General features: G+C 43.6%; 1 protein-coding gene across 1 annotated transcript in view; it reads right to left on the bottom strand.

Annotated features, from left to right (window-relative positions):
- LOC115099358 (cytochrome P450 2J2-like) overlaps positions 1-22,000 on the bottom strand; it is a 42,088-nt gene that overhangs the window by 8,974 nt on the left and 11,114 nt on the right. The window contains exons 5-8 of the mRNA XM_029616948.1: positions 15,010-15,189; positions 11,670-11,811; positions 8,505-8,689; positions 297-438 (exon numbers count right to left, since the gene is read on the bottom strand). Of these exons, the coding sequence (XP_029472808.1) occupies positions 297-438; positions 8,505-8,689; positions 11,670-11,811; positions 15,010-15,189 (649 nt within the window). The remainder of the gene's footprint in view (positions 1-296; positions 439-8,504; positions 8,690-11,669; positions 11,812-15,009; positions 15,190-22,000) is intronic.

The following is a 22,000-nucleotide window of genomic DNA, read 5'->3' as shown; positions in this document are numbered from 1 at the left end:
AGGCAGGAGATAAACTACTTGTTTTTTGTTTGGTTTTTTTAAAACCCCACATTGCAATAATGGGAGAAGAAACAGATATCACTATTAAAGTTTTCCATGGAAAACCCTGATATCAGAATCTGAGAACAATAGTTTAATGTACATTTCCAAACACTCTCAGATAACTTGATGCCTCTGCACATTTTTCTCTGGAAGCACAAAAACCAGTGAGAGTCATTGGTGCTACACATGCAGAGCATAAATCAGTTCTGATCCACATGGTTTCTGACTATATACGACGTGCCTCACAGCTTTACCTGCAGAGAACGGCATGAATGCCTCCTTGTTCACAAACTTCCCTTCCTTGTCCAAGAAATGGCTGGGGTTAAACTGGCGAGGGGTCTCCCAATGCTCAGGATCATACAGAGCGGAGGTTAAATTCCCAAAAATGATGGTTCCCTGAGGAATGAAACATTGACATAAAATGTAAACAAGAGACATCTAAAGATGATGACCCACAGTTTAGAGGCACAAGAAGGAGAAGTGTGAACATTTCGTGATGCTTGGTGTCCTTAGATACAGACATTTGCACATAATTATGAGAATTGCTCATTATATGAAATTCTGTGTAATATGAACATCATTAAACCACAGAGATGTTTTTCCCCCCAGTAGGAAAGCATGCAAGAAATAGCATTAGCTGGTGAACACAGGCACTAGCCAATGGCAGAGCAGCTTTAAAAATGCTTGATGACATCACAATCATCATCATCTTTTACTTATGCCATGCATTGCTAGCCAGGGAGTTCAAAGCATGCATGTTACATATGGAACTGCTGCAACAGAGCAGCATAGTGTAAGGCACTCATTGGGTATAGCTGAACAGGCCAGTAGTCAAATAACGTTGCAAATAAATAGTGCAGTATTGAAATAAAGTACATTGTGTAAATTATTAAGGAACAGAGTCCTTAGTAGGGTTTCTGTCACTGGTTGCTACAGAAAGCTACTTTTACATTGTGCTCCGAGCTCCCTGATATTTCAAATGAACTCAACCAATCTGTTTCTTTATAGATAAAGAAAGAAAAAAGGGAATTCTGAGTCTCAGGGGCACTGAGGTTATGAAGAGTGTGAGCCAAGAGTGAATGGACACTCTACTATCATCGGCATCAGTTCGGTTTTAGAAAAACTTCATGCACAGAAACATTACTAACTTCTACCACTGATGCTATCATTCACGGATTCGACCAAGGCGCTAGTTAAGTCCTAGAATTACTTGCCCCCCTGTGCGGCCTTCGACACCCTAGAACATAAATCATTATTACGCCATCTGCGCTAGGAATCAAGGACGCCAAACTAAAATGGTTCATTTCACCTCTCTCCAAAAGAGCATTTCAGATCAGCGTAGGTAGCTCTCATTCAAGATGGCGCAATGTTACTGCTGGGGTAACTCCAGGGCTCCACCCTCTCTGCCACGCTTTTTAACCTCTGCTTGGTCCCTTTATGTAAATGGCTTGCTGGCCTTGGTGTCAATTGTACAATCTATGCAGATGATATCCAGTTTTTCTTTGCCTATCAATATTTGTGGTCATTTACACTAAAACTATTAGAAAAGTATTTAAACATGATTCACAATAGGCTTTCTCATAATAAACTGCAGCTAAATTTGAATAAAACTGAAATATTCTTTCAGCTGAAAAAAATAACATGGTTTTTCCCCAAAACCTTTTCTTTTAAAGGACAAGAAATAAGTATTAAACAGCAAGCAGGTAATTTGGGTGTCACAACTGATAGCTCATGGACAATGAAGTATCACATTAGTAACTTAGTCAAAAGTTCATTTTTCAAATTACTTATGTTAAAAAACCTAAAACCACTTCTAGACCCGCGAGATTCAGAACGGTCCCCCAGGCTTTGGTATTAACTGGATTGGACTACTCTAACGCTGATCTAATTGGCCTACCAAATATTACTAATCAGAATGCAGTGGCACGTTTCCTTCCAGGAGCCAAGATGCATGATGTTAATTACAAACGAGCAGACAGCATAAATTAAAAAAATTAATTGTATTTATTAAAAGAAAAATTGCAGGAGGAGTAAGGAAGCAAAAGGAAAATTGGCTCAGAAAGCATATACAGTCACTCTATATTTTCTGAGGGACCGGGGATTCTGCTCTGAAACTCTGCCTGTCACAACAAAGCAAAATGCCAGTCGTTTATTTCCTCTTTTATTACTATTTTATCTCTTTTCTTTGCTATCTGCCCATTACATCCTGAATGCCTTTTTATGGTAATCGCAGCTCTCTATGCGTGCTGACATTATGCAGCCTTGAGCGCATGCCTACCCCAGTGCTGGGATTCTGCATGTCACCTGACACATGGACAAGAGTGTGGCCTTCTAGAGTTTTCCACCGAACGCATTACACCAACTTTAGAAGCCCTGCATTGGCTTCTGGTACAACAAAGAATTTATTATAAAATAATATCCATAATACATAAAACTCTGCAAAATGTTTTTTCACCATGGGCCGATGCTATCCTGCACATATACAATCCAACTCGTGCTCTTAGATTCGAAAGCCAAAATCTACTAGAAGTACCCTCTATCAAAGTAGCTAGGCTTGGCTTTACCCATGGAAAGGACATTCTCAGTTGCAGGACCCATTATCTGGAATGCTGTCCCAGAAAAACTACATTTAATATCATGCAGCAAGACGTTCAAAAAGGCATTAAAAAACCTACCTATTTAAAATTGCGTTTGAAGATAGGTAAAAATACTCTGATTTAATCTTTTTTTTACATTTTTAACATCTTGTTTATTTTTAACATGTAGCTTAATTTTATTGTCTTTACTGTTTTATTGCTTTTTTTTGTCTAAATGACTTAAATGTTTTAAAAATGCCTCGTGGTTTGTACGTTAATTTGTACTCCGCTATGAACTGTGGAATATGTGGAATATAAGAGTTTTTAAGTAAATAAAACAAATAAATAAACACTATCCATGGCACAAATTTGAGTGAAAACACATTAGCATTCAAAGCAATTTACAATCCATAAAACTAGTGACGATGACACTTTAAAGATAAGCTGCTAAAGGACCTTCATAATGCCTGTTCGTGTTGCTAATTCATGCATGAAATGAACACCAGTGAATTTTCCATCTCAAATCTACATAATCACCTGGGATGAATGTTGACAGAGTAGTTTCCGTTTTTCTGACAGCTCCTTAATTAACTCTTTGACATTTCATCTGACAGCTGTCTTTCTGATCATGTGTTCATTTACATCATCATGTCAAGCCTTAAAATTGGTAAAATGCTGTCGTACTGCACAGCCATTTCAACTAATTTGAACGCAGCGATCTTAATCTGAACATAATGTGTTCCTTTCTTGTGCTTTTGCTGATGATAACTATTACCAAGATGTACCTTTCTTTATATCATATCTTATGAAATTTATCCCTGTGCAGAGAGACGCCAACACTGTTGAGATGCTCGCCCCTTCGAAACATGACGTTTTGTTGGGTGCAACTCAACATTATGCCTACTGCTGCTGCTGCTTTCAACTAGTAAAGGGAAGTCATTTCTTTTATTTTACATAAAAAATTCTAAAAAAAAAAGCCACGTTCATCTAGGACAGGGGTCGGGAACCTTTTTGGCTGAGAGAGCCATGAACGCACATATTTTAAAATGTAATTCCGTGAGAGCCATACTAACTACAACCCCCCACCCTCCTGACTCCCCCAAGACCTACCAAATTAATTTACTACAACCCCCTACTCTCCTGACGCCCCCAAGACCTGCCAAATTAATTTACTACAACCCCCCATCCTCCTAACCCCCCCCCCCAAGACCTGCCAAAAGTCCCTGGTGATCCAGCGGGGGTCCAGGGCTCGCAGACAAATCTTTAATAAAAAAGTAAAAATCTAACAAAACCCCCCACCCTCCTGACCCCCCCCCCCCCCCCAAGACCTCCAAAATTAATTTACTACAACCCCCATCCACCTAACCCCCCCCCCCCCCCCCAAGACCTGCCAAAATTCCCTGGTGGTCCAGCAGGGGTCCGGGAGCGATCTCCTGGACTTGGGCTGTCGGCTGCCAGTAGTCAAAATAGCGCCGACGGCCCTTTGCCTTCACTATGTCACTGGGGTCGACCAATGGCGGCAGTAGCCCCTGTGACATAGTAAGGGCAAAGGGTCGTCGATGCCATTTTGATTACTGGCAGCTGAAGGCCCTTTGCCCTTACTATGTCACAGGGGCTACCGCCGCCATTGGTCGACCCCAGTGACATAGTGAGGGCAAAGGGCCGTCGGCGCCATTTTGACTACTGGCAGCCGACAGCCCAAGTCCAGGAGAATGCTCCCAGACCACTCCTGGACCCCCGCTGGACCACCAGGGACTTTTGGCAGGTCTTGGGGGGGTCAGGAGGGCGGGGGTTGTAATAAATTAATTTTGGAGGTCTTGAGGGGCGTCAGGAGGGTGGGGGATTTTGTTAGATTTTTACTTTTTTATTAAAGATTTGTCTGCGAGCCAGATGCAGCCATCAAAAGAGCCATATCTGGCTCCCGAGCCATAGGTTCCTGACCCCTGATCTAGGACCAATGATTTAATATGACCCAAGCATTTTATGCAGCACGTACAGGTGTTATGAAGGTCCTCTAGCAACTTATGTTTAAAGTGTCATCGTCACTACTTTTAAGGTTTCTAAATTGTTTTGAATGCTGATCTGTTTTGACATTTCAATGCTTGCATTCACATCTTTTTGGAATCTCCATTTAGTTTTTGTGATTTACAAATTTGAGCGAAACTGAATGATCAGTTCTGGACTTCTGATGATGATACCACACTGAGAGGAAGCCTCGAATGCCTTCTCCCTAGGAGTCAACAATAAAAGGGATTAATCTGCTAAATTGAGGTGTTGTAGCACATAAAAAGAAGAATATCTAGGAATGAGATTTCATGAACAATTTTGTAATCAAACTTTCCAATGAAATGCCAATTGCCCAAAGCAGATGGGAGCGGATAAAAGTACAGCCGTGAGTGAAGATAAGATGGCATCAGAGGTAGGCCCGAATCCTGAGGAGCTATCCAACAGGATGATTAAAGAGTTAACAAGAGCTGTACCCCTGCAGTAATTGATCAGTTACAGAAATTGCAGTCATCTCCGCACATTAGAGAAATTTCATGGAATGGTAAAATGATTTATTTGTCCGGTTTTGATAAAGATTTATAACTACCAGCAGGAAGTACAAAAGTGTGGCTTTCAAGTTAGCTGAAAAGATTATTTTATCCTGTGTGGGAAGCTGAAAGGCAGGCTCACACAGTACTGGAATTATTCAAAGAGAGAACTGCAAAGTCAAAGTTTTAATGAAACAGAAAGCATACTTTAATTTATGGAATCGGATGAAGGAGCTCTTGCAATGGAGACATGGAAATGTGAATTCAGTGTTGTAGTATGTGAGTGGCATGAAGGTTTGGCAGTGTGACGTGTAAGGATGAATGGGAGAGTTGTTGAGTTAGGTCTATTCCATGATTGTAACATTCTGCTATTCTTACCACTGTATATTGTATTGCCTGCCTGCATTGGTGAAAAGTGGTGTTTGTTGTTTGTGTAACTGACAAAAATAAAAATATTACAAAAAAAAAAAAGAAATTGAACGAAGAGTTATAAAGTTATTTGGAGGAGGGTGGTTGGAGGGAGAAGAGAAAGACCCTATGATTGAAGGGACTCTGACTAAAAAAGAAAACAGAGCAGCACCAGAACTATGTAAGAGTCAATAATGACATGGATGCCAACTAAAAACCTGGCTATTTATAGAAACATAGAAAGATAGAAATGACGGCAGAAGAAGACCAAACGGCCCATCCAGTCTGCCCAGCAAGCTTCACACATTTTTTCTCTCATACTTATCTGTTTCTCTTAGCTCTTGGTTCTATTTCCCTTCCACCCCCACCATTAACGTAGAGAGCAGTGATGGAGCTGCATCCAAGTGAAATATCTAGCTTGATTAGTTAGGGGTAGTAGGGGTAGTAACCACCGCAATAAGCAAGCTACACCCATGCTTGTTTTACACAGACTATGTTATACAGCCCTTATTGGTTGTTTTTCTTCTCCCCTGCCGTTGAAGCAGGGAGCTATAAGAACATAAGAATATAAGAAAATGCCATACTGAGTCAGACCAAGGGTCCATCAAGCCCAGCATCCTGTTTCCAACAGTGGCCAATCCAGGTCATAAGAACCTGGCAAGTACCCAAAAACTAAGTCTATTCCATGTTACTGTTGCTAATGGCAGTGACTATTCTCTAAGTGAACTTAATAGCAGGTAATGGACTTCTCCTCCAAGAACTTATCCAATCCTTTTTTAAACACAGCTATGCTTCACAAAACTGATACTTCACGCATATCCAGTTATGCTGGATATGCGTGAAGTATCAGTTTTGTTTTGTTTTTCTCCCCTGCCATTGAAGCAGAGAGCTATGCTGGATATGCGTGAAGAATCAGTTTTTCTTCTCTCCTGCCGTTGAAGCAGAGAGCTATGCTGGAAATGCGTGATGTATCAGTCTTCTCCCATGCCGTTGAAGCAGAGAGCCATGCTGGATATGCATCGAAAGTGAAGTATCAGGCACATTTGGTTTGGGGTAGTAACCGTCGTAACAAGCCAGCTACTCCCCGCTTTGTGAGTGCGAATCCTTTTTTCTTCTCCCCTGCCGTTGAAGCTATGCTGGATATGCGTGAAGCATCAGTTTTTCTTTTCCCCTGCTGTTGAAGCAGAGAGCTATGCTGGAAATGCGTGATGTATCAGCCTTTCTCCCATGCCGTTGAAGGAGAGAGCCATGCTGGATATGCATCGAAAGTGAAGTATCAGGCACATTTGGTTTGGGGTAGTAACCGCCGTAACAAGCCAGCTACACCCCGCTTTGTGAGTGCGAACCCTTTTTTCTTCTCCCCTGCCGTTGAAGCAGAGAGCTCTGCTGGATGTGTGAAGTATCAGTTTTTTCTTCTCCCCTGCCGTTGAAGCAGAGAACTATGCTGTATATGCATTGAAAGTGAAGTATCAGGCTTATTTGGTTTGGTAACCGCCGTAACAAGCCAGCTACTCCCCCCTTTGTGAGTGCAAATCCTTTTTTCCACGATTCCTCTTGCTGTTGAAGCTTAGAGCGATGTTGGAGTCACAGTAAGCATGTATATGTTTATTGAATAAGGGTATTGTCTCCAGGCAGTAGCCATCATTCTGGGGAGTCACCCACTCTTCATTGGCGGCCTCTTGACTTTATGGATCCACAGTGTTTATCCCACGCCTCTTTGAAGTCCTTCACAGTTCTGGTCTTCACCACATCCTCCGGAAGGGCATTCCAGGCATCCACCACCCTCTCCGTGAAGAAATACTTCCTGACATTGGTTCTGAATCTTCCTCCCTGGAGCTTCAAATCGTGACCCCTGGTTCTGCTGATTTTTTTCCTACGGAAAAGGTTTGTTGTTGTCTTTGGATCATTAAAACCTTTCAAGTATCTGAAAGTCTGTATCATATCACCTCTGCTCCTCCTTTCCTCCAGGGTGTACATATTTAGATTCTTCAATCTCTCCTCGTACGTCATCCGATGAAGATCCTCCACCTTCCTGGTCGCCCTTCTCTGTACCGCTTCCATCTTGTCTTTGTCTTTTTGTAGATACGGTCTCCAGAACTGAACACAGTACTCCAGGTGAGGCCTCACCAAGGACCTGTACAAGGGGATAATCACTTCCCTTTTCTTACTCAATATTCCTCTCTCTATGCAGCCCAGCATTCTTCTGGCTTTTGCTATCGCCTTGTCGCATTGTTTCGCAGACTTCATATCATTAGACACTATCACCCCAAGGTCCCTCTCCTGCTCCGTGCACATCAGCCTTTCCCCCCCCCCCCCCCATCAAATACAGTTCATTCGGATTTCCACTCCCCATATGCATGACTTTGCACTTCCTGGCATTGAATCTCAGCTGCCATTTACCCAGCAGACCAACAGCCTGCAGGGCAGCACATCACCTTGTCAACTGCTAAAAAGATAAATATGTCAACATGCTACAGTAGGTACAAGCTAGCAATAATCCAAGCCCAACTGCTGAATTAATTAAATAAGATGTTCTTTGTAAATAATTACAGAATTAATTGAAAAAGCTATTCTTTGTAAACCATAGTTTTCATCTACTGTATGAATGCATCAAGATGCATGCAAACTAATTGTAATACAATGCCTGCTAGTGCTTCCTACCCTACTGCATAATGCTTTTAATTTGACTAACCATCCACCATGTAAGCTACTCTGAAGTGGCTGATCAACTAGGAAAGGCAGAATAAAAATGCAAAATTAAATTAAATGTAAAACGCCAGTTTCCCTGCAACATTTATAGCTTCCCTACTCTTCGCTCTGTAACCGGGCTTGGTTTACTAACAGAGCTATGAGTCTTGCTGTTTTCAGCAAATGTTAGTCTTGCACTAGGCCCTCCCAGTAAACAGAGTTTGATAGGACTGGCAGAAGCTGATTCACTCTTCACCTTTGGAATGAAGAACCCTTGGAAGCTAGTGTCTTTCAGACTCTGGCGGCCCACTCCTGTAAGAATACTGGCGTAGCGCTGGACCTCATGAATGACGGCGTTGGTGTAGGGCAGCCTCTTCCGGTCCTCATAGCAGATTATTTCTGAGGGCTCCAGGACAGCATCCAGCTCCTTCTGCACTTTCTCTGAGGACAAGAAAACAGCTTGGTATCAGAGACGGGTAGGTAACACTTGGTACTATTGAAAATGGCATCGACATATTCATGTTTTATTATATTGTATTTATTGTCTCCCTTGGGCTATGACTGGGAAAGATAGACTAGAAACATAGACAGGCCAATATTCAAAGCCATTTAGCTGGATAACTAACAAGTTATCCATCTAAATGGTAAGTTATCCTTCTAACTCACAAGTTATCCATTTAACTCCATTTAAATGTTTAATTTTGAATATTGATTTTAGAGTGTTTGCAAAGAGTTTAAAAAAAAGACTAAGGGGAAATCTGATTCTCCCAAGACAAGCAGGAGGTTAGTCCTTACAGATGGGTGACATCATCAGATGGAGCCCTGTCACAGAATACTTTTGTCAAAGTTTCTAGAACTTTGACTGGCACACTGAGCATGCCCAGCATGCCACTAACCCTGTGGCCACACGGGGTCCCCCTTCAGTCTCTTTTTTTCCATGCAGCGGTTGTCTCGCGGTTATTGGAGCTCTGTGTGTTTTTTCCTCACATTTTCCTCACGGAAATTTTTGAAGTTTTTCTTCAAATTCTACCCCGTTCTGGGGTCCCCCATCGTGCATCGACTCCTCTGAAGTTCGGTAAGTCCTTTTCGCACTTTTGCGGTCCGTTCCCGGTAGTAAACCTCCCGATGACTGATGGCCATCGACCGCACGCCGCCTCTTTTTATCATGGCAACCAGTTTTAGGAACTGCCCTAAGTGTCCACGGAGTATGTTCATAACTGCCACACAAGTTTGTGTACTGTGCCTCGGGCCTTCCCATTAGAGTTGTGCCCAGATGACTCCCAAAGGCCGGCACGCCCGCCTGGAGAAGATGGAGCACTTCTTTGGATCCAAGCAATTTGCTCCATTGACACTGGTGCCGGCTGCATCGAGTCGAGGGGGGCCACCTGACTCGGGACCCTCTCCATCGAAGCCCCGCCAAGAGGACCAAGGAGTGGGAGACTGACCTTCGCCGGCATCAACCCATTGCAAGGCTTCCACATTGTCACATTGAGTTCCTTTTAAGGATTCAGTTCGTAATCTGGGTATTATATTTGAAAACAGAAAATCTTTTCGGCAACATTTTCAAAATATTTTGAAAATTGGCTTTTATAAATTGCATCTCTTAAGGCATTTGAAATTCATTTTAAATCAAACAGATTTTAGTTCTATTATTCACGCCTTTGTTCTTAGTATGCTGGATTATTGTAATTCACTGTTTGTTGGACTTCCTAGCTATCGATTGCGAGCCTTGCAGGTTGATAACTGGATGCCCTCGTCGTGACCATATATCCCCTATTTTAAAGGAAGTTCATTGGTTGCCGATTGAATTTCGAATTCAATTCGAGGTTCTTATGATGGTTTACAAGTGTGTGAAGTCCATTGCACCTAATTATTTGTCCAATCTGTTACAGACCTATGTCCCAAAATGGCCAGTGAAGTCTTCCGACCAAAATTAGCTTTTTATTCTAACTGTAAAAACGGCACGGTTGTGTCAAAGATGCCAGAGATCATTTTTTGTGTCGGGGCCTATTTTGTAGATCGCTTTACCATTTTATTTGCGCTCAGTCAATGATTTAAAGCAGTTTAGGAAATTGCTGAAGTCAGAACTCTTTAGGCTGGCTTATGACTCTTTATGATATGTTATGATATTTAGCTCAGGGTTTTCTATGAAATGTTTTATTTATTTGCTTTGTATTATTTTTTCATGTACTGTATTATGTGTTATAATTGCTAAATATGTTGTAATCCATTTAGTACATATTTTGATATAAACGGAATATAAACATTTTTCAAATAAATAAATGCGGATAATACCCCAGCATCATGGTATCCCAATGGTTATCCACCTTCCACCAGTTTTCTGAGATTCTTATTATGTCTATATCTTTATTGTGCCATAAAATCTAATAGGTGAATTTTTAAAAAGTCCTGCGCATGCCAAAGCCGGGAGATAAGTGCACAAGTTTGGCCAGCATTAGCCAAGCGGATTTTATAAGCCACCTGTGTATGCACATATTTTCCGCTATGCACACAAGTCAAACGTCTTTAAAAAGGGACGGGGAGTGGGCGGGTCAGAGAAGGCGCACAGCAGGGTCCCCTGCCCCGTAACTTTACTACTGCTATGGATGGCGTGTAAGTAATAAAATAAAACCTGGGTTAGTCAGCGGAGTTATAAGGTTGGGCCTAACAGAGGGAAAGGGAGACTATTAAACTAGGGGGTTCGGAAGTCCTAGCCCTTGCCTGGGAGAACCGGGAACGAACTGGTGAACTGGCAATGGTGTGGATGCACACTCCTTTTAAAATGCTCCCCCACTTACGTGATGGAAGCGGAATTTGCGCACACATGTGGGCGCTCATCCTATTTTATACCATGCGTGCATATATGTACATATGGTAAATGCGCACACGTGCGCTCATGCACCTGTTTAAAAATGACCATCCTTCTCGCTAATCTTATTTCTCAGACTTAAGTTGCATAGAAACGTTTTAAATTATGTTTTATATTTGTATCTTTATTTCTTATTTGTATTCACAAACTGCTTATTAGCAGATGATACAGGTAGTTTGAAGTCGTTCATATCTCTGTGCTGTTTCAATTCATCTGGGCTACTTCAGCCTTACCACAGCATATTCTAATTTTCCTAGTATCCACTGAAGATACCTTCATCCAAATCATATTTTTTCTGAGCAACTATCAGCTTTCTCTTATGATCTAGTTTAAATGCTACTTCTGTCTTAGGCAGTCAGGCCTTCTTCTATAACATGGAGTTCTCTCCATGGGACACTACCAGTCAGAGTGCAGTTGTCAGGTCTCACCCGCTCTAACATGGAGTCCGCTCTGTGGGACACCCTGCCAGTTAAGGAGCTCACAGTGTCTTCAACATGCTCATTGTGAAACCAGTTATGCCTTAGAATTTCCACCTTCCCATTCTCCTCTCACCTTGAACATCAGGATATTCCACCATGTACAGCAGTGCCCAGAGCAGAGATGTAGAGGTAGTGTCAATCCCTGCTAAGAAGAACTCCAACCCAACGGTGATCAGGCTGTTTTCATAAAATACAGAGGTGGGATCATTCTTGGTCTGTGGACGGTAATTGACAGACTAAGGTTAAGGTTAAGTATAAAATATCCTAAAAATAAAGTATATACTATATATGGCAAACACAGATTCAGAGTAGCTTCCCATTAGGTGGGATCTTCCAATAGTTGCTTGACGAATGCCTCCATGATTTATCCACTCCTATATGAAGCTGCAGCAGGTACACTGAAGTCACCTACAAGCATACCTTTACTTTTTGTGCCATCACTATGTGTAACATGGTAGAAGTCACCTCCATTCCCTATGTCAGAGGTCTATATGTCACTCACATGTGGATAGAAGTCTTCTTAAATTTATGTAGGACAATTCCCAGTATTTTAGATTCTCTCTGCTCTCCTTAAATTTCAGTGGCCACTATTATATCTTCTTTTCTCTGTTCTGTCTCCTCTGTAGAGTCGTTTCCTGGGATGGTCACATCCCAATCCTGATTGAAATCTCATCCAAGTCTGCCTCTGCCATGATGGCCTCCATATCGGTCATTTTGTCAACAAGACTTTGAGCATTTGCTCATGACACTCCATGGATGCCGGCACTCTGCCACCCCGTCTCTTGATTTCCTCCTGTTCCCTATCTCTCTTCTTGCATTATCTAACCCCCCCTCTATGTCTGATTGCTGTCTGCCAGGTTTTATTTCATGAATGATTTTAGGCTTTAAACTTTCAGGGCTTACCACACTTAACTGAACATTTTTGCTTGTGGGGGAAGAGCAGTTTGTGCCTCCTCCCAAATTAATTTTAATGTTGATCCAAGTAGGATTTGAAAGGAAAGCTAAAAGCTACAGTACCATTCCAGGATGGATGCAAGCCAAGCCCTTCTGTACAGATCCTCCCAGGTACATTCCCCGTTTCCCAAAACCTAATTCCATGCGCCAGTCTCTTGCTCATGAACTGATGTTCTTTGAGGACAATTCTGCCTATTCCTCTGGTATATGCAGTACTTTTGAGGTCATGGATTTAGCTACCTGAGATCCCTCCCTAACGCCTGGAACTACTCTTTAACCTTTCCTCTCTCACCATTAGTGCCCAGGTGCCCTCTCCCCCGCTGCCACCACCCTATGCATTGATCTAGTTAATGCCTGAATCCTTTGCCCAGCCATTCACGCTTTGGCACCCAGAGGGCACTGGAGTTCCCCCTGCTCATGGTTCTTTCTCAGCTCTGCACCCCCTCCTCTTCATGGCAGGTCCTAGCAGCATTTGCTTCTTCTTCCTGTGGGATTGGCTGCCATTTCTTTCAGCGTCCTTGCTCTGGGAGGAGATGCTCATTGAGCCCCCAGTGACTGCTCCTGCACCACAGTTTATGTTGTAAAACTTTTGCAGAGGAGCAGGGCATGGGAAGCACCCATGATCCATAGTCTGAGCTCAGCAGAAAAACAGACTTCCCTCCTTTTCCTCCTGCAGCAGTGGTATTGGATTAAGTAGGCCCCGAGTGGTTCTTTGAACCCATATTAGTTTAGCCTTGAGTCTAGCAATTTATTTATTTAAGTGAAAAGAAATAGTGGCTCAAAGAATGAAATACACAAATGTGATGTGATCTTTTATTCCTCTTCCATAAGGGGGACGCTCATAATTAAAAGCTGCTAATTCGAATGTTTGCCAAGCTGTGGTGGCTCGGGAGCAGGCACGAGTGGGGAAATAGCCAGGAGTACAAAAAGGGAGGTCAACTCTGGCTGGTTCCATACAAACTCTTTATTTATAAGCATAAACCAAAATACTTGGCAGCGGTGGCCACTTACCTCACCACTCGCTCAAGAGTACGCTTCCATCGTGGTAGCCCAGCATTGGCAGCAGCGTCCCCAGAAGCCCTGGTCCCGGAGAGCAACTTCAGCTAAAAGTACGGGGCATGAAGGGAAGAAGGGAAAGGACGGGTGGCGGGGGGGGGGGGGGGGGGGGGTGTGCGAATCTGGACGCCACGAAATTGAAATGTTGGAAGGTATAAAGGCAAGTCGGAGCAGGGGGAGGGGAGGAGAGGGGGGGACTCCCAGCACCAAAAGTCATTCGTGCATACACGCGCGCGCACGGTTTAAAATTCCAGAGTACGTTTGCTCACGTGCCCAGACATGTGAGTGTGTGAGTGTGAGAGTGTGTGTGTGTGTGTGTGAGAGTGTGTGAGTGTGAATGAGTGTGAGTGTGAGGGCACCTGTCACTTGTTTTAAAATTAGCCTGTAAGTGTCAGAGAAATGAAGGCTGTGAATACTGCGATGCCCCTGGTATCCTTTTTTTTTTTTTTTGCCACTCCTTCTGTGGACGATATCTGGAAGTATATATAGCATATTTTTTTAACTTTCATATTTCTTTCTTTAATACTTGGAGACATGAGTGGAGCGAGGCTGCACTGACAAACAAGAAGTCCCACCCAGAACTAAAGGCGCCTGCTTTCCAGGGCAGGGGTTCATGCTCCCCCGACATGTCCCGAACGTTTGTGGTGGACAGGATAGAACTGTAGAAAGGAAAGGTGTTAATATATTTAATCCTGTCACGCCGGCATCATAAAATTGTGCCCAGAGTAACTTGCTTTCCCTGTTATATTTGTTTTCAATCATTGCCTTGATGGCATTGGCTTTGTTTATTTTGTCCTACTGCATAGGGCACAAAACAGAGAATTATTAGGGAGGCACACACACACACACACACACACATACACACACACAGACACACACACACACATATACACACACACACACACAGACACACAGACACACACACACACAGCAACCTCATAAGCCTTTTTTTACCTTGGGGAAATTAGGCTAAAATATATTAAATATTTAATTCAGTTTCTTACACATTCTTCCAATGCTAACTCGGAGCGGATGACAAGCATGCAAATGAGCACTGTCAAGATGACGAGTGTCTCCCTTTTGAAAGATAAAAACCCAGATCACTTGTCACATTATTGTGTTTAATTATTTGAAGCCACCATTTTTTTTTTTTTTTGCTTTGTTTAGCATGGTAATGTTTGTGCTTCTTTATTTGGTGATGTTTAATCTCCTTCTTTAATCTCGAGAGTTGTGCACCGACAGAGGAGCATCAAAGCTTCCAGAAAACTTCTCGGAATTCTGCAGTCCCGCAGGTGCTGCCGCAGTGCACTGTCTCCCCCCCTCCCCCCATCCCATCCCATAATTTCTCACATGTCAGTAAATGCAAATGCATCACAGAAGACAGCAGGGACTGCTAACCTAACCTTGGTTATCTCATCTTGGAAGTAGTCGATCAGGTCCTCTGGCGGGTCGCCGGCCACCCGTCTCTCCCGATGGAGTTTGATTTCTTCTCTCACGAATGAACGCACTTCCTCCCAGCAACCAAACACCTTCTTGTGGGGTCCCGGGAGCAGAGGCATCAGAGGGGAGAACACATCATAGATCTATGTTGAAATGTAAACCGTAGTGATAAGTAACTCTGTTATTTGAACTTCGGTATAGAAAAGTTATAATTAAATAAATAAATAAATAAATACAGGAATAAAGATATCTATACTAATAAACGAAGCTTGACCGACGTGCCGCAAATGCGCAGTAGAGAGCAGCTCTACTGCGCATGCGCGCACATCGGCCACAGCTCAGCGTGTCAGGAAAAAAATGGCGCCTGCTCCTTAGCAGCAGGACCGGCAGCGGCAGCGAGCAGGACCGGCGGCGGTGGCGGCGACGACGAGCAGTAGCCGCGGCGGCGACGCGTGCGCGCGAGAGGCAGGGAGGAGCAATAGTGGCGGCGACGCGCGCGCGTACGAGAGAGAGAGGCAGGGAGGAGCAGTAGCGGCGGCAGCGTGCGAGAGGCAGGGAGGAGCAGTAACGGCAGCGGCGCGCGCGCGGGAGGGACACCCCCTGTCTGCCGGTTGTGGATGAGCTGGGAGGAGAGTGAGCTGAGGGGAGGTGGGAGAGAGTGAGATGGGAGAGGTGGGAGGGGAGGGGGAGAGAGGTGAGGTGGGAGGGGAGGGGGAGAGAGTGAGGTGGGAGGGGAGGGAGAGAGTGGGAGGGGAGGGGGAGAGAGTGAGGTGGGAGGGGAGGGGGAGAGAGTGGGAGGGGAGGGAGAGAGTGATGTGGGGAGGGAGGGAGGGAGTGAGGTGGGGGGGTGGGAGGAGGGAGGAGAGAGAGAGGTGGCGGGAGGGAGGAGAGAGAGGGAGGTGGGGGGAGGGAAGAGAGAGAGGGGGTGGGGGGAGGTGATAGGGAGGGAGGGAGGAGAGAGAGAGGGAGGTGTGGGGGGAGGTGAGAGAGAGAGAGAGGTGGGGGGAGGGAGTGGAAAGGAAATGGACCAAAAAAAAAATTTTAATGTAGCCCGTTGTTACTGGCTTAATGGCTTGTAGGATATAAGGGAAAGGCTATTGCAGTGTTAAAAGAGAGACCTGGCCACCATGTTGAGCTTGAAAATTAAACTTAGTCTATTCTCCTCCTCCCCAGCTCTTACCAATGGCGCTTCAGATCCTGATGTTCATACAACCAGTTACTTGGAGTGTGAGTGATCCCTATCGATTGCATTAGCCTTCAAGACTAACAGGCCGATACAGGAAAACGGGCGGTCACGATTGAGCGTCCACTCTCCTAACGCGAGCCGATGCACCTCTCTGGGTCGCCTGATGTAATATTTAAGTGGCCCGCCACGGTGAAAAGGAGGCACTAGGTGAAATTATGCACCCCCTAGCATCTCCTCGGCAGCGGGCGCCCAGGGGGGAGGTGACTGTCATTGGGGGGTTAGGAAAATGGACGCTCGTTAATTCAGCATCCGTTTTCCTAACCTGACTGCCGGCAACTTTTTTTTTTTCTCTTGATCTTTTTTCTGTTCCTCCGACTTAATATTGCCAGGATGATGCACACAGTTAAAAATGATGCATTTATAATATATTTTACATGAAAAAGAATAATCTTCTGAGGTAAAAAAATATCACAACATGTATATTATATTTACATGCACTGCTATGATGCCACCCAGAAAACTCTCCAAAAGAAAGACACTTGGAACCCATGTGCCCTTAGGGCTACTGTAATGCGTGTTGGGTGTGGGCTTGACCCTCAAAAAGCCATGAGTAAATTATAATTAAAATATAATAAAACTCCCACACCAAAACAGCACTAACTGCCAGCACTTAAAAAGTAAGAACGCTATCAATGAAAAGGCAACACTGTAAATATTACTCCAGGCCCTAAAACACCAATACACCTCCTATTAGGGAAAACAGAACAAACCAAGCTGCTATAGATTCCTAAACGCTAGCAGAATACCTTTCCTCAGTTACACAGGCAGAACAAGGAAAAAGAAATCATAAAGTATAAATAGAAACATGCAGGCAAAAAGTGAAAACGAAAACCGCAACAAGTCAGACTCTATGCAGTGCAATAATAGAAAAACAGAAACATCAGCCATTAAATAATCAAGAAATAGAATAAATACAAATAGTAGCATAACATACTAATAAAAAAATTTCAAAACAGCTGATGAATGGAAGATCCAATAATTAAAAACTCATGTCAAATGTGTTTTCAATTTCCTAAATACCAATAAAATATTATAAAACAGCAAATACATAAAATACACACAAAAATTAAAACTTATAAGGAAACAATACTTTGTGCTCTCCATACCTGGGAATTTCCAGTCTCTCTGAGATTGTCGTGGATTAGTGGAGAGGGATGTACAAAGTTTTTCCTCCCTCTCTGATACATATATACAAGTATGGGCTTCATTTTAAACAGCATTTACTCAAATAAAACTGGGCTCTACTTGAGTAAATGCACTTTACCCATATAAGTGGGCTTTTGAAAATTGCTACACTATATGCCATTGAATTGTCCTTTGGATTTACTTGCGCACGTGCACTTTACGCGTGTAAATGGCTTTTGAAAATTGCTACAATAGTAGTTACATGTACACGCATAGTTCCTTTTGAAACCTATACATACATATTTATTTATTTATTTTTATTTATTTGTAGCTTTTTTTTTTTTTTTTATATGCTATCTCTCTGATACACACACATGCTCCCTCTTATGTACACATGATCACACACACACACACACACTCACACATAGGTGCTGACACACACACACGCTCCCTCTGTCACATATGCATGAAGAGAAGTGGCAGGCCTGCAGTCTCACCCATTCAGGGAACACCCTGTACTTGGATACCAGAACCTGTTTCCTGATATAAACTGCAGAATTTATTGCTCAAAAAGATCTTACTGCTATTGAGACCACTTAACTCAATCAACCCTAGAGCTTGGCCTCAGCACCTCCCTGAATGCTCCCTTTCACAGACACATTCATAAAAAAAACATAAAAAGACATTGGCATAGTCAGTAGATAAGAAAAAAAAATCCCTATTATAACAATTTCCATGGATCTACCTTCAGTTTATAGTTCACGCTCCAGAACTGTATGCGGTTGACTGCTCCCTGCTGGCTCTATATCATCGGGGAATGCTTGAGAGAGCAAGAAGAATTTTAATAGCTTCCTGGATTTTAACATAGAGGATTCCTCCTTCAGACTGCGGGGCAAGGAATTCCATAAAACAGGACCTTGGACACAGAAAAGCCTTTCCCTAGATTCATCTAAACGAATAATTCTTGGTGAAGGAGCATTCAGAAGGAATTCACCAGCTGATCTAAGCATACGTGATGGACGATACAGTTTTAAAGCTGCATTAAAGCTAGGGAGTGCGACGACATCCAACCCTTTCAATACTAGCATTAAGACTTTAAAAGAAATTCTCCACTTGATGGGAAGTAAGTGGAGGCCCTTCGGGACAGGTGAAATATGCTCATGAACCATTGTCCCAATTATTACCCTAGCAGCCAAATTCTGAACAAGCTGTAAGGTCCTCAAGGAGTTTTGTGGAAGACCGAGATACAGCGAGTTACAATAATCAAGAGATGAAAGAGCAAGAGAATGAACAACAGTTCTTAAATCTGGCTCATAATCTTTGGAGCCAATGGAATTTAAAAAAGGCACCTTTTATAACTTTTGAGATTTGAGGCTCTAGGGATAGAGAGGTGTCCATAATGAAACTAATATTTCTGGCCTCACCCACTATTGGAATTTCAATACCATCCAAAATCAAAGATTTAGGAACCTTCAAATCAGGATATCTGGCCAGATATAAGATTTTGGTCTTAGACATATTCTTTCCCTGAAGCAGATGAGTAAACACTTGCAATTCCAAAGGTTGATTTGGAATAGACATTCCGTTGCCAACCGTGTTTCTCGAGTCTTGGACTCCAATCCCTGTGGACACATCAATGGTCAGCATCTCTTGATGCTGCAAGGATCAAAGAAGTGAGCAACCTCCAGGACCACTGGGTTCAGCCACCCGAGAAGGGATGTTTTCATCTCTGGGGTTGCGGAATGCAACAGTGGTTGACTCAGCTGATCCCACTGAATTAGCTTCATTTTAAGGTGAGTTAGGGGAATCACATGCCCTGCCAACACTATGTGGCTAAGGACAACTAGGATTGCCCGGGCTGGCACTTGGTCTTGATGTAGCAGATTCTGGACCAATGGCCCAGAACAGAGAGTGTTCTTTCTGATTAGAGGAATGCTCTCTTCTCCAGCAAGTCTATCCAAGCCCCAAAGAACTTGATTCTCTTGAGTGGGAATGAGGTTTGACTTGGCAAAATTGACTCCTGTTTGCTTTAGTGATAGCTTGCCCCCAGGCCTGGTGCGACTGGATGTGCATACTGTGCATTTGCACAGAGCAGCACAACTGGGGGATGCAATGGTAGAGCCTAACCCACAGGTAGCCAAAAATGAGGAGAGGCTGTGGGGCAGCAGCCAAAAATGAGCAGAGGTCATGAGCAGTGCTCCCTTTAAGTTGCGTACCTGTGCACAGCTTTTTCCATTAGTGCGCACAGCGTTCTTCCACCTCCATCCCCTCGCACAGGAAGGCCAGGGGGGCCATGGTGGAGCTCATCCCACCATGACTCGAAGTGAGGAGGAGGCCCATAGGGACTGAGTTGGAGCTCATCCCACCATGGCCTGAAGAGGAAGCCATGTGAGTGCATCTGCAGGATGCATGTATGTGAGCAGTGTTTCTCTGTGTGAAAGCCTGTGTACATGTGTGTGCGCCTATGAGAGCCTATGTGTCACATATAGGCTCTCACGGATATGCACATACACATACACACACACACACACACAATATGTCTGAGAGAGAGAGAGAGAGAGAGCCTGTTTATATGAAAGAGAGGGAGTGTGGGAGAGAAAGCAGAGTTGCTTACCTGTAACAGGTGTTCTCCCAGACACCAGGACTTTAGTCCTCACACATGGGTGACATCATTGAATGGAGCCCAGCACAGAAAACGTATGTCAAAGTTTCTGGAAATTTGACTGGCACACTGAGCATGCCCAGTATGCTCTAAACCACGCGTCCACACAGAGTCCCTCTTCAGTCTCATAATATAGAATTACAATTAAAATAAAAAACAGGAGAAACCCAGCTCCGCGGGCCAGTGGGCAGGTTTCGTGAGGACTAACATCCTGCTGTCCTAGGAGAACACCTAGGACAGCAGGATGTTATTCTCCTAGGATAAGCAAGATGGTAGTCATAAGAACATAAGAAATTGCCATACTGGGTCAGAACAAGAGTCCATCAAGCCCAGCATCCTGTTTCCAACAGTGGCCAATCCAGGCCATAAGAACCTGGCAATTACCCAAAAACTAAGTATAATCCCATGCTACTGATGCCAGTAATAGCAGTGGCTATTTTCTAAGTCTACTTGATTAATAGCAGGTAATGGACTTCTCCTCCAAGAACTTATCCAATCCTTTTTTAAACACAGCTATACTAACTGCACTAACCACATCCCCTGGCAACAAATTCCAGAGTTTAATTGTGCGTTGAGTGAAAAAGAACTTTCTCCGATTAGTTTTAAATGTGCTACTTGCTAACTTCATGGAGTGCCCCTAGTCCTTCTATTATCTGAAAGAGTCGATTCATATTTACCCATTCTAGACCATTCATGATTTTAAACACCTCTAACATATCCCACCCTCAACCGTCTCTTCTCCAAGCTGAAAAGTCCTAACCTCTTTAGTCTTTCCTCATAGGGGAGCTGTTCCATCCCCTTTATCATTTTGGTCACCCTTTTCTGTACCTTCTCCATCGCAATTATATCTTTTTTGAGATGCGGCGACCAGAATTGTACACAGTATTCAAGGTGTGGTCTCACCATGGAGCGATACAGAGGCATTATGACATTTTCCGTTTTATTAACCATTCCCTTCCTAATAATTCCTAACATTCTGTTTGCTTTTTTGACTGCTGCAGCACACTGAGCCGACGATTTTAAAGTATTATCCACTATGATACCTATTTATTTATTTATTTAAATACTTTTGATATACCGATACTCAAGACTGGTGTCTTATCGTACCGGTTTACATTGAAAACAAGGGGTAACCAATTAACTATGAAAATAAAGTTACAAAGAACAAGGGGTTTACAGGATGGGAGAGTAGATCTTTTTCCTGGGTGGTAGCTCCTAATATGGAACTTAACATCGTGTAACTATAGCAAGGGTTATTTTTCCCTATATGCAACACCTTGCACTTGTCCACATTAAATTTCATCTGCCATTTGGATGCCCAATTTTCCAGTCTCACAAGGTGCTCCTCCGTACAGAGATTCAAGACTCACAGCCATGCCATTCTGCGGGCGCCGATTCCTGCTGCAGACTCTTGATGCTGTCTCAAAAACATCATAGATTGAACTAACCTCGTGTTTTCCACATTCCAGGCCCTGATGCACCAGCAATAAGAAGGTGTCTTGCTGCTATTGAGGCAGCTGCTCGGCTGCTTCCTGCATCTGCTTCCAGAGGTTGCGTGAATATTGACTCATGTATAGCTGATAAGAGGCAATGCGGGCAATGAGCACGGCTCCCTGGAATACTTTCCTCCCAAGAGCATCCAACACTCTGTGATCCTTCCCCAGGAATGATGAGGCATGAGTCCGAGATCACTTGGCCCTCTTGAGAGCAGATTTGACCCTACTGATTGATGTGACAGCTGACGCTTCTTGAATATGGTAGCCTGTATGATGAGGTAAACCCCCATCTGTCTTCCTGTTTACTGTTGCGATCCCCCCTGTTGCTGCGCTACAGGAGGTATCTTACCTTCCTCCAGAGGCCGCTTTGAAGCCAGGGCCTCGCCTGTGTTCCATCCGGGACTTGCTCCAGGGCCTGAGAGGCC

The sequence above is a fragment of the Rhinatrema bivittatum genome, chromosome 9 (genome assembly GCF_901001135.1).
Source record: "Rhinatrema bivittatum chromosome 9, aRhiBiv1.1, whole genome shotgun sequence".
Taxonomy (NCBI): Eukaryota; Metazoa; Chordata; class Amphibia; order Gymnophiona; family Rhinatrematidae; genus Rhinatrema; species Rhinatrema bivittatum.
Note: the sequence above shows the minus strand (reverse complement) of the source record. Positions and strands in the feature narration are given on the sequence as shown.